Source organism: Thamnophis sirtalis, unplaced genomic scaffold, assembly GCF_051295495.1.
Source record: "Thamnophis sirtalis isolate CommonGarterSnake01/CBP01778 unplaced genomic scaffold, rThaSir2_p1.2 scaffold_2, whole genome shotgun sequence".
NCBI classification, from domain to species: Eukaryota; Metazoa; Chordata; class Lepidosauria; order Squamata; family Natricidae; genus Thamnophis; species Thamnophis sirtalis.
In genome coordinates, this window is record NW_028261382.1 from 97,149,239 (window position 1) to 97,160,243 (window position 11,005).

The 11,005-nt window shown below is 48.5% G+C and overlaps 1 protein-coding gene across 1 annotated transcript; it reads right to left on the reverse strand.

The window, feature by feature from the left end:
• Positions 1–4,067: 4,067 nt before the first annotated feature.
• On the reverse strand, positions 4,068–10,669 carry C1QTNF5 (C1q and TNF related 5). Its single transcript, XM_087703789.1, has 3 exons — positions 10,574–10,669; positions 7,686–7,916; positions 4,068–5,616 (listed from the first exon to the last, which is right to left on the reverse strand). The coding sequence occupies exons 2-3, from the start codon at positions 7,903–7,905 to the stop codon at positions 5,099–5,101; spliced, it is 738 nt and encodes a 245-aa protein (XP_087559915.1). The 5' UTR covers positions 7,906–7,916; positions 10,574–10,669; the 3' UTR covers positions 4,068–5,098.
• Between the last annotated feature and the right edge of the window lie 336 nt (positions 10,670–11,005).

The window sequence follows — 11,005 nt, forward strand, 5'->3', positions numbered from 1 at the left end:
CAGGCCCAGTTCCTGCAACCGTTCATTGTATGTTTTAGTCTCCAGTCCCCCACTAATCATCCTGGTTGCTCTTCTCTGCACTCTTTCCAAAATCTCAACATCTGTTTTACAGTGTGGTGACCAAAACTGGATGCAGTACTCTAGGTGTGATTCCATTGGCTGCCGTCCTTAGCCCTACCCCAATCAGCTTTAAGCTCTGCCCTCAGATTCACTTGCTCTGCTCCATGCGAGGCCAGGAAGCCAAGATGTTTCATCACCCAGAAATAATGCATTTTCATGCCAAAATACTGAACCATGCAGCCATGCAGGAGGAGGCTGGAGGCTTTGATGAGGCTGTTTTTCCAACACGCCCTTCAAGAGGGAGATTGAGTCACTTGCTTTGTGCACTTGTACAAAATCTTGGACCGCAGAGCAGCCCAGGGGCCCGATTTCGCACAGCATATAAATCACACTCACGTCCACAAGGAACTGAAATTAGACAAGGCGAACACCAAGCAAGCTTAGCAGATGATACAAAGGGAGCTACGGATCCGATTAAGTATGTGGTTTGGATTTTACGTGGTTTTTTTGCCCCCCCATTCTTGTTTTAAAGTTGGGGTTCAACTCACTTTGCTACATCACCCAATTCATTGAACGGCCTTCGTTCCCCCAACTGCCAAAAGATTTCACCCAGCTGCTGTTGCTACCTTCAGACAATTAAAAGTACTCCAGATTATTTATATCATATTTTAAAAAATGTGAGAGGTGGGGTGAGTGGAGAACGACACAGAAGTGGATGACATGCACAGAAACATTTATTGCACCGAAAAAAGTTAACCAAATGGACTAAATCTCTTCGTAGGGGGGGAAAAAAAGTTGGGTACAAGGTTTAAAAAAACAAGGTTAATTGCAAACTTTAAACTTCTCTATCAAATGCAATTCTTAAGCTCAGAGTGCCCCCTAGTGGACGGAACCTCCATGCTCTATTACAGCAAACCTTGTGGGGGAAGACACCCCCCCTCCCACTTTCTAAGCAATTTCTTCAAATTTGGCTAAAATGCAGCACATTTTTTTTTCAAATGTCTCTTGTAGTTGCATGGACTGCAACTGAAGGTTGGGTTTTTCACAGGAGAGAATAAGGGACATCATGAAGTTACAGATTGCATAATGTTAGGATGATGTCATCACGAACCCTGTGATTTCACACCGTATCGGCTTGAATGGGAGGCTTATGGGATGCACTGCTAGTCAGTTCGATAGCCACTCCAGTGTTTCTCAACCTTGACAACTTTTAAACAAGTGGACTTCAATTCCCAGAATTCCCCAGCCGGCATTTATGTTTAGGTTTTAAATTTAGGTTTATTAGATTTATATGCCGCCCTTCTCCCAAGGACTCAGGGCGGCGTACAACATTAAAAGAAACTCATAATACAAAAGTTTAAAAAAAAAATAGAATATCCCAAACAAACCCAATTAGAATTGATAATAACATTTTTTTTAAAAAAATTGAAATTAATAATGATCAATAATTTGATTTGTTTTGTTCAGGCCAGGCTGGCTTGCTGGAAAAGCCAACTTTTTAGGGCACGTCTGAAGGACCAGAGGTCAGGGATTGTACGAAGTTCCAGGGGCAGCTCATTCCAGAGGGAAGGCGCTCCCACAGAGAAGGCTCTCCCCCTGGGGGTCGCTAGCCGACACTGTCTGGCCGACGGCACCCTGAGGAGGCCGACTCTGTGGGATCACACTGGACGGTGGGAGGCTACCAGTGGCAGTAGGCGGTCTCGCAGGTACCCTGGGCCTAAGCCATGGAGCGCTTTAAAGGCCATAATTAGTACCTTTAGGTGGGAGAAGGGAGGCTGAACCAAACTTTGACAATATCTGAACTTTTATCTTGTAGCTGTCAGAAGATGCAAACCAACCATGGGTGGGATTGAAAAATGACAGGGGAGTTCCTGCACCATGGCTGGAGAGGCGGGGAATTTTTACCCTCTCCAGGCTCCGGAGGCTTTTCTCGAGCCCCCGGGTCAGTGAATATGGCTTTGGAGGCTCGTCGGAACCCAGAAATGGGTTCAGTTTTGAACCTCCCGTACTCCGTTTTTCACCCTCCCCAGACTGCAGAAACTTTTCCCGAGCCTCCAGGATGGCAAAAACGGCCTCTCCTGCGCTCTGGAGGCCCTCTGGAGGCTGGAAACAGGCCTGTGTCGGACTTCTGGTAGGCCAATTTTTCACCTTCTGGAGGCTTTCTCTGAGCCTCCAGGAGGGTGAAAATGGCCTTCCCTGGGCTCCGGAGGCCGGAAATGGGCCCACTTCCGGATATCTGGGAGGACTATTTTTTGCCCTCCCAGAGACTCTGAATCAACTTGGGAGTAAGGCCACAGGTGGATGGTGAATGACCCCTCCCAGAGGAGATAAAAGAGGAGCGAAAGGGGAGTGGAGTTTGCAGGAGACAATTAGTTCTCTTCATTGGTTTGTGACTCTCTGAGGCTCCTTGCCAAGTTCTGCAGTTATCAGCCTGGCAGCTCTCCAAGCCAGATAAGGTCTGTGACCATAAATCCTCCCTCGAAAGACTTTGCTGGATGTGAATGAGCAGAATTCACAGCAAATTAATAAATGGATTTTTTGTTGGGACAAGGAGTTTGCTTCATGCTCTTGGGAAGCCTCGGTCAGAACAGGACTAGCCCAACTGTGTTGGCCCAATATAGACTTAAGAGAGGCACGAACAGGTAGAACCCAACCAAGGCTTGGTTAAGAGTCTTTTGTGAATGCGGCTTTGCTTTAAAGCAAGGTCGCCTCTTGGTCAAGGCCAACAGCCAAATTCTTTGGTTCACATTCTGGCGACTGCATTCCAAAACGTGAGTGGAGCCAAGATGAAAAAAACCTCCTGGCTTTTTCGTTCGACATGGATGTTTTCAATTAAATGGAAGCACAGTGTAATTCAGTATATTTAATGCGAGTGTTGTGGCCCGCCAGCAGAACAGGCAGCAGAGTCGGAGAGTGAAGAGCTTGGGGAGGAACATGGGCCAGTTTCCCCGAGGAAAGCTCAGACGAGGGCTCTGCGTCAGAGGCAGAGAGGGAGCGAGACAGCAGTGAGGCAGAAGAACAGCTGGAGCCTGTTCCCAGTGTGCGCATGCGCAGAGCTGCCACAAGTCAGGAACAACTAAGAAAGCAGGGTCGACTTGGGAGTAACGCCACACCTTGGAGGTGATTGGCCCCTCCCAGAGGACACAAAAGAGGAGCGAATGGGGAGGGGGCTTTTGCAGGAAACAATTCGTTCATTTGGTCTGGAAAGTTCTGTTGGGGATTATAAGAGATCCTGTGCCAAATTTTGCTTTGCCCTGCCTTTGGAAACTAGTTATCTGGCAGCTCGACAAGCGAGATAAGGTGCGTGTGGATAAACATTCCTCTGAAAAACCGATTGCTAAGCCTTGCTGACTGTGAATGAAAGGAATTCACAGTCGCGCAAATAAAAGAGATTTTTGTCGGGACCAAGACTCTGCTTCTTGCTTTTTAAGGAAGTCTGGGTCAGAACAGAAAGATCGGAAGAGAATCTTGGCCCTTCGAAACATCCAAAGGTTGGACACAACTGAATCGTTAACCACCACCATCATCAACATGAATCACCTACTTTACCTCTTCTATCGTTTTTCTCACGGGCACCTTTTGTCCCTCCCACAACCCAAAGCATTTGGAGAGGGCCATCCGTACCCCTGGGGTTCAGAGGGTATAGCTCTCTTTGGTCACCAGGTGGGTTTCCATAATCGTCGTGAGGAGGATTTCGGTTCCTGCACTTCTCCCCATAAAAAAACGATGGAATCAGGAAGGAGCCTCCTAGCCAAAGAAGGATTGGAAATTAAATTCCATGGAGGGAGAGCTGAAGAATTGGCTGAAAGCATCAGGTCCACCCTTTGGAGGACTTCTGAGGTCAGGGAAGAAGAAGGTGGAACTGCCTTTCTGTAGAAGAGACCCCTCCAGGGGTAGAAATGAAAATTTTTAGCAACCGGTTCTCTGCCCAGTTGCTGGGTGGGTGTGGCCATGGGGGGGGGCATGGTCTAGTCAGTTTCTTGCACCATGAATGGGTGTGTGTGTGTGTGTGTGATTTCTCTCTCCCCCAGGCTCTGGAGGCTCTCGTCGAGCCTCCGGGAGGGTGAAAATGGCCTCCCCTGGGCTCTGGAGACTTTCCAGAGGCTGGAAATGGACATGTTTTCGGACTTCCGGTTCTTTTGGGAGGCCGGTTTTTTGCCCTCCTGGAGCCTCTGCACAGGCCCTGTACTTACCTTCCATCCAAAACAGGCCACGTGGAGACTCCTGGGGGGGGGGAAGGGCAAGGTGAGCGGAATCAGCCAGTCCTTAAAACTGCCGGTTCGGTGAACCAGATTAAAATTGACATCCGATTCACCTGAACCAGTCCAAACCGGCTGAATCTCAACTCTGGACTTACAACCATTTGCTTAGCGCAGTGTTTCTCAACCTTGGCAACTTGAAGATGTCCCCAGCGAATGCTGGCTGGGGAATTCTGGGAGTTGAAGTCCGGACATCTTCAAGTGGCCAAGGTTGAGAAACACCGGTTTAGCGGCTATCACACCGGCGCTAAAAAAAAAAGTGACTTGCAACTGGTCCTCATTCTATCACGGCCATGGGGTCAATATTTAGGCCCTTGGCAACTAGCGTGTATTTGCAATAATCGCAGCCGCGCAGGGACATACGACTGGCGTTCGCCGTCTTCCTAGCCCGTTTCTGACAAAGTCAAATGGGGGGAGCCCGATTTGCAAGAATAATGTAGGCCTACAGCGACTTGCTTAAACGACGGCGATGCAAATGGCTGCAAAATGGAGCGAGAGCTATTTAACAACCGCCTTGCTTAGCGGTTGAAGATTTGGCCGTAAGTCGGGGACTATTTGCGTTAGGGAGATGCTGGAGAAAAGCATTGGCTTCTTGGCAGTGGTCCGGGCCACCAGGAATTAACAGAGAGCCATCCCCTCCTAATCTCCTAGTCTCAATGGGGTCAGATCAAGGGTGTTGCACCCACCCACCCCCCACTCAAGAAGGATCTTGGGGCTGTCGAGGCAAACCAGGGCTAAGATGTGGGACTTTAGGATGCCGGCATTTCCTGGGCTCCCTCTCAGGCGAAGACAGGGGAGTTCTGCCAGTAGGAGTAGACGAGGAACCCGGTGAAGGTGCTGTCTGTTTTCACGCTGGAGTAGAAGCCAGTGTACTCGCCCACTGCCACCTGCACCCAGACCTCGTCCTCCGGCTCCAGCCGCACTAGGCTCCCTCCGGACAGGGAGGTCGGCTTGGGCCAGTTGCCGTAGAACTGGAAGAAGGAGGCGACCGACTTGCCGTTCTTCATAATGTCGAACTGGAGGCTCGTCCGGTAGACAGTCGCGTGTACGGCGAAGTAGTACAACCCGGGGATTTCGCACATGAACTTGCCGGTGTTGCCGTCGTAGTGGCCTTGCTCGTTAATCAGGACGATGTCGAAGACAATGGGCACATCGGGCAGCGGCGGGCTGCGGGACTCGGAGCGCTTGGCGCTGAAGGCCGAACGGGGTGCCACCGCACACTCCCCCTGGGGCCCCTTCTCCCCCGGGAGCCCGTTGGTGCCGGGGCTGCCTGGCTCCCCTCGGACGCCCGTCGGTCCTGCGGGGATAAAAAGTAAAAGCAGAGTGAAGGTGAGAGCAAGAATGGAGGGTTAAACATGGGGGAAGGAAGGAAGGAAGGAGATGGGAATGAGAGGAAGGAAGGATGGAGAAAGAGATAGGGGAAGGAAGGAAGGAAGGAGATGGGAATGAGAGGAAGGAAGGAAGGAGAAAGAGCGGGGAAGGAAGATGAGAATGATAGGAATGAAGGAAGGAGAACATAGAGGCAAGGACGGAAGGAGATGTTAATGAGAGGAAAGAAGGAAGGAAGGAAGGAGAGCATAGAGACAAGGAAGGAAGGAAAGAATGGGAATGAGAGGAAGGAAGGAAGGAGAAAGAGATGGGAGGGAAGGAAGGAAGGAGAGCATAGAGACAAGGAAGGAAAGAGATGGGAATGAGAGGAAAGTAGGAAGGAAGGAAGAGATAGGGGAAGGAAGGAAAGAATGGGAATGAGAGGAAGGAAGGAAGGAGAAAGAAAGATGGGAGGGAAGGAAAGAGGAAGGAAGGATGGAGAAAGGGGAAGAAAGGAAGGAAGGAGATGGGAATGAGAGGAAGGAAGGAAAGAGAAAGATAGGGAAAGAAAGGAAAGAGATGGGAATGAGAGGAAGGAAGGAGAAAGTTAGGGGAAGGAAGGAAAGAGATGGGAATGAGAGGAAAGTAGGAAGGAAGGAAGGAAGGAAGGAAGGAGAAAGAGATAGGGGAAGGAAGGAAAGAATGGGAATGAGAAAAAGGAAGGAAGGAGAAAGAGAAAGATGGGAGGGAAGGAAGGAAGGATGGCGAAAGATAGGGGAAGAAAGGAAGGAGATGGGAATGAGAGGAAGGAAGGAAGGAAGGAGAAAGAGGGGAAGAAAGGAAGGAGATGGGAATGAGAGGAAAGTAGGAAGGAAAGAAGAAAGGAAGGAGAAAGATAAGGGAAGGAAGGAAAGAATGGGAATGAGGGAAGGAAGGAAGGAGAAAGAGAAAGAAATGGGAGGGAGGAAGGAAGGAAGGAGAGCATAGAGATAAGGAAGGAAGAAGAAAGAAAGAAATGGGAGGGAGGAAGGGAAGGAAGGAAGGAGAGCAGAGAGACAAGGAAGGAAGGAAATAATGGGAATGAGAGGAAGGAAGGAAGGAGAAAGAGATGGGAGGGAGGAAGGAAGGAAGGAAAAACTCTGAAGGTTGAATAGCAATTGCAGCACGTATTTAACCCAAATCTGTAACATCAAATGAGGTTCATCCACAGAGTTCAGAAGAGTCAAGACCATATTCATGATTGCATACCTGAACTCCCACCTCTTTATTTAAAAAAAAGGGGGGGGGTCAGTTGTGCATTCACCTCCCCCCCTCCTGCTGCTTTGATTTCCCTGTGCAGACCCCTCTCCACCTAATGGTGTTTGCCAATGCAATTATCTACGTGTTACTATCGATTTTTTAAAAATGATTTGCATTTGTCCTTTAATCTCTTCCTGTGCTTGTTTCCCCTTTATTTATCTGGGAGAAGCTTAAAGTCTTTTTTTCTCGCTCTGTGAATGTATTAAATTTGACGCTGGTCCCAGATTCCTTTGAAACCTCTTTTCATATGTTGGAAACCTGTCACGACATTCTTGTTTCTTGAGCCCAATTCAGGAAAAGTTGGGCTGATAAATAACATTTTTCTCACTGATTCCCCCCCCCCACCTTAATGACCTTGTCGATCAGAAAGTTCGGCAGTTCAGCAGTTCAAATCCCTAGCGCCACATAACGGAGTGAGCTCCCGTGACTTGTCCCAGCTTCTGCCAACCGAGCAGTTCGAAAGCACGTAAAAAATGCAAGTAGAAAAATAGGAACCACCTTTGGTGGGAAGGTAACAGCGTTCCATGCACCTTCGACATTGAGTCATGCCGGCCACATGACCACGGAGACGTCTTCGGACAGCGCTGGCTCTTCGGCTTTGGAACGGAGATGAGCACCGCCCCCTAGAGTCTGGAACGACTAGCACATATGTGCGAGGGGAACCTTTACCTTTTTAACATTGGGCATTGCTGAGATTTGGAGAAATCAAGTGTTATTCAGCCCCAGAATCCTTAAAAGATTTCCATCACTTTTCCTTACCTGGATGGCCAATTTCACCCTTCTCTCCCTGCAGGCCTGCAGCCCCATCTCGTCCATCACGACCATCCCGGCCGGGTGAACCCTGCTGGCCGTGAATTCCAGGGGTGCCGGGGATGCCCGGATGCCCAGCGCACAAGCTGGGGATCTTGTTGTCTTCCAACAGAGCCGCCTCCTTGGCCAGGGCGAGGAGGAAAAGAAAGAGGAAGCCCGTCTGCTCCATGTCCCCGAGGCCTGAAAAAATCAGGGAATCACAAAGTTGGGGGCCTTAAAGGTCATCTAGATCAACCCCGGGCGTGCGTGTGTCGTCCAATCACTTTTAAGAGCCAAGGTGGCGCAGTGGTTAAATGCAGCACTGCAGGCTACTGCTAGATCAGCAGTTCAGCGGTTCAAATCTCACCGGCTCAGGGTTGACTCAGCCTTCCATCCTTCTTCCCAGGTGGGTAAAATGAGGACCCAGATTGTTGGGGGCAATATGCTGACTCTCTGTAAACCGCTTAGAGAGGGCTGAAAGCCCTATGAAGCGGTATATAAGTCGAACTGCTATTGCTATTTTGCAAGCAATCCCCTTAATTTTAGGATTAGCCCTGCCTGCTGCTATTGGAAATTGGAATATAGAGAGAGAGATAGACGTGGTTTAGCATCCGGGTGTCACGTTTGTGTGTGTGAAAGTGAGCATGAGTAAGTGACAATGTGTGTGTGTGTGTGTGAGAGAGAAGGGGAGTTTGTCCCATCAGTGGAAAAACAACCATTCCTTTTTTCCCAAAGCTACAGCAGGGCGCAAGGAAAGAGCACAGTTTCTGCATATCTGAATGCATCGATTTTTGCTTTAAAAAAAGATAAATTAATCGGCTGCTGAGAGTTTCTGATGAATTCATCAGGAAAAGCAGAGTTCCACTAGACGCACACAGAGTGTCTTTTCCTTTAAAAGGAGGGGAGATCATCCCCTCCTCCTCCAGATTGGAGTTTAAAGACTTCCCTGACAGGCCAGATTTCTACCAGTGCCTCTCCGGGCATAAATCAACCCAGACACTGAAACTTGCAAAAAGTTTGAAACTGATGCGGATTCCTCAACACACAAACTCCAACCCCCCGCTTTCCCAAAACGCCTTTCAGCCAATCAGGACTGATTGGGGAGGGGAGGGGGGGCTCTGTGGAGATGTGCTTCAACTCCCCCCCAAATTACACGTGATCTCTTCCTTGCAAACTCTGGCATCCTCTTGGGGGGGGGGGCGGCTTGTATATGTCTGCATTTCCTGTGCTGAGTTTGCTTCGCAAGCCACAAGAAGCAAAGAATTGGCTGGGAGGAAAGAATCAGCTCTTGTTCCTGATAGCAGCTGAGGAAGACTCCGGATACTGAGATGAGAGCATATAAATCAAAATCAGATAGATGATAGATAGATAGATAGATGATAGATAGATAGATAGATAGATAGATAGATAGATAGATAGATAGATAGATTTCTTAACACTTGAGAATACTGAGATGGGAGACATATAAATCAAAATCAGAAGATAGATAGATAGATAGATAGATAGATAGATAGATAGATAGATAGATAGATAGATAGATAGATAGATTTCTTAACATTCAAGAGGATACTGAGATGGGAGACATATAAATCAAAATCAGAAGATAGATAGATAGATAGATAGATAGATAGATAGATAGATAGATAGATAGATAGATAGATTTCTTAACACTCGAGAATACTGAGATGGGAGGCATATAAATAAAAATAAGAAGATAGATGATAGATAGATAGATAGATAGATAGATAGATAGATAGATAGATAGATAGATAGATAGATAGATAGATAGATAGATAGATTTCTTAACACTCGAGAATACTGAGATGGGAGGCATATAAATCAAAATCAGGATAGATAGATAGATAGATAGATAGATAGATAGATAGATAGATAGGAAAAAGGGAGAGAGAGAAGAAAGAAGGAAAGAAAAAGAAAAGAGAGCTAAAGAAGCTCCTTGGATGAGAAACTAAATGTCTTCAAAGAAAAATCAGAAAGTCCAGAAAAACCAGAAAAAAAAGAGAGAGGGGAGAGGGAGGGAGGGAGAAAGAGAAGAAAAAGAAAGAAAGAAAGCTGTGGTTTTTCTTCCAATTATCCTTGGGCTGACTAATTTAGTCTCTCTCACCCCAGGTCCTACCTTGCAGGGAGGGGAGGATGAGGATGCTAAGAAAAGGGGGAGGAAAATCAAACAGGTGCCCTTAAGTTCTTCGGGTTAAGGAGCCGATGAAAGGAATGTCAGAAAGAGGGTAAGATCTGAGTCTCTTATTTTTTGGGTGGGGAGAGACAGCGGGCGGGCCCTACAGGGGGAGGGGCATATTTTTTTCTCTCAATAGCCCCCCCCACCTTTTCATACTTAAGGGCAAAATAAATACCAGAAGTCTCCTTTCTCCTGTCCTTGTTTAATCCCCCCCCCGCTCCCCCAGGGATGCATTTTGGCCAGCCAGACTTCCAATCAAGGACTAATTCCAATGTCCAAACTTTCTCGTGTGTGTGTGTGTGTGTGTGTGTGTGTGTGTGTGTGTGTCTGTCTGTCTGTCTGTCTGTCTGTGTGTGTGTGTCTGTGTCTGTGTCTGTGTGTCTGTGTGTAGGGGGAACAAGGCTGTGCCCCCTGTCTCCCCCACTCCCCCACCAGAGGACCCTCCTATCCAAAGCAAACCCAGCTGAGCTAGGCTCCCGTCTTTCCCGACCAACTTGGCTGGGAATGATGGACTCTGCAATTCATAGCCCCCAACTGGGAAAGAGCACCCCCCTCCCGGCACCCCAAGAAAGGCAGGATGGGGTGGAAAAGGGACCCCCAGACCCAGCAGCGTTGAGGGTCTTCCTTGCACATGTATAGAGATGGTGGGAGATTCTTCCCTTACCTGGTTTTCCTTGGGGGTTTTTTCCCCTCTCTCTCTGCTTGCTTCTCCCCGGGAGCAACGGACTTTCCAACCGGCCAACTGGCTGCTTTGAGGGCCTCTAGTGAGCTCCAGTGGCCGGCCTTCTCCCCCCCCCCCACACCCTTGGTTCCCTCCCCCCTCCCTCTCTGTCTCTCCTCCTCCCAAACTTGCAAAGGAAATGGGAGGCTTTGCCAAAAACGACATGGCAAAGGAAGGAATGGACTTGCTGTGTTTGAGCAACGCAAGCAGGACGCTGAGCAGGGGCATGGAGGAGCATCCTGTCTGGATGTCCCTGGGATAGGTCGGGGGGGGGGGAAGAGGAAGGATGGAGGGAGGGCGAGGGGGTCAAGGATAGAGAAAAAGTCAAATCCCAAATCCCCGAAAATCCACAGAGAAAATACATAAATACAAACA

What these genes read in the sequence shown, in the direction of transcription:
- C1QTNF5 (XM_087703789.1), bottom strand. Translation starts at nt 7,905, where the DNA reads ATGGAGCAGACGGGCTTCCTCTTTCTTTTCCTCCTCGCCCTGGCCAAG. An exon ending in GGGTGAAATTGGCCATCCAG is followed by an intron (nt 5,617 to 7,685) that starts GTAAGGAAAAGT and finishes TTATCCCCGCAG; the next exon opens with GACCGACGGGCGTCCGAGGG.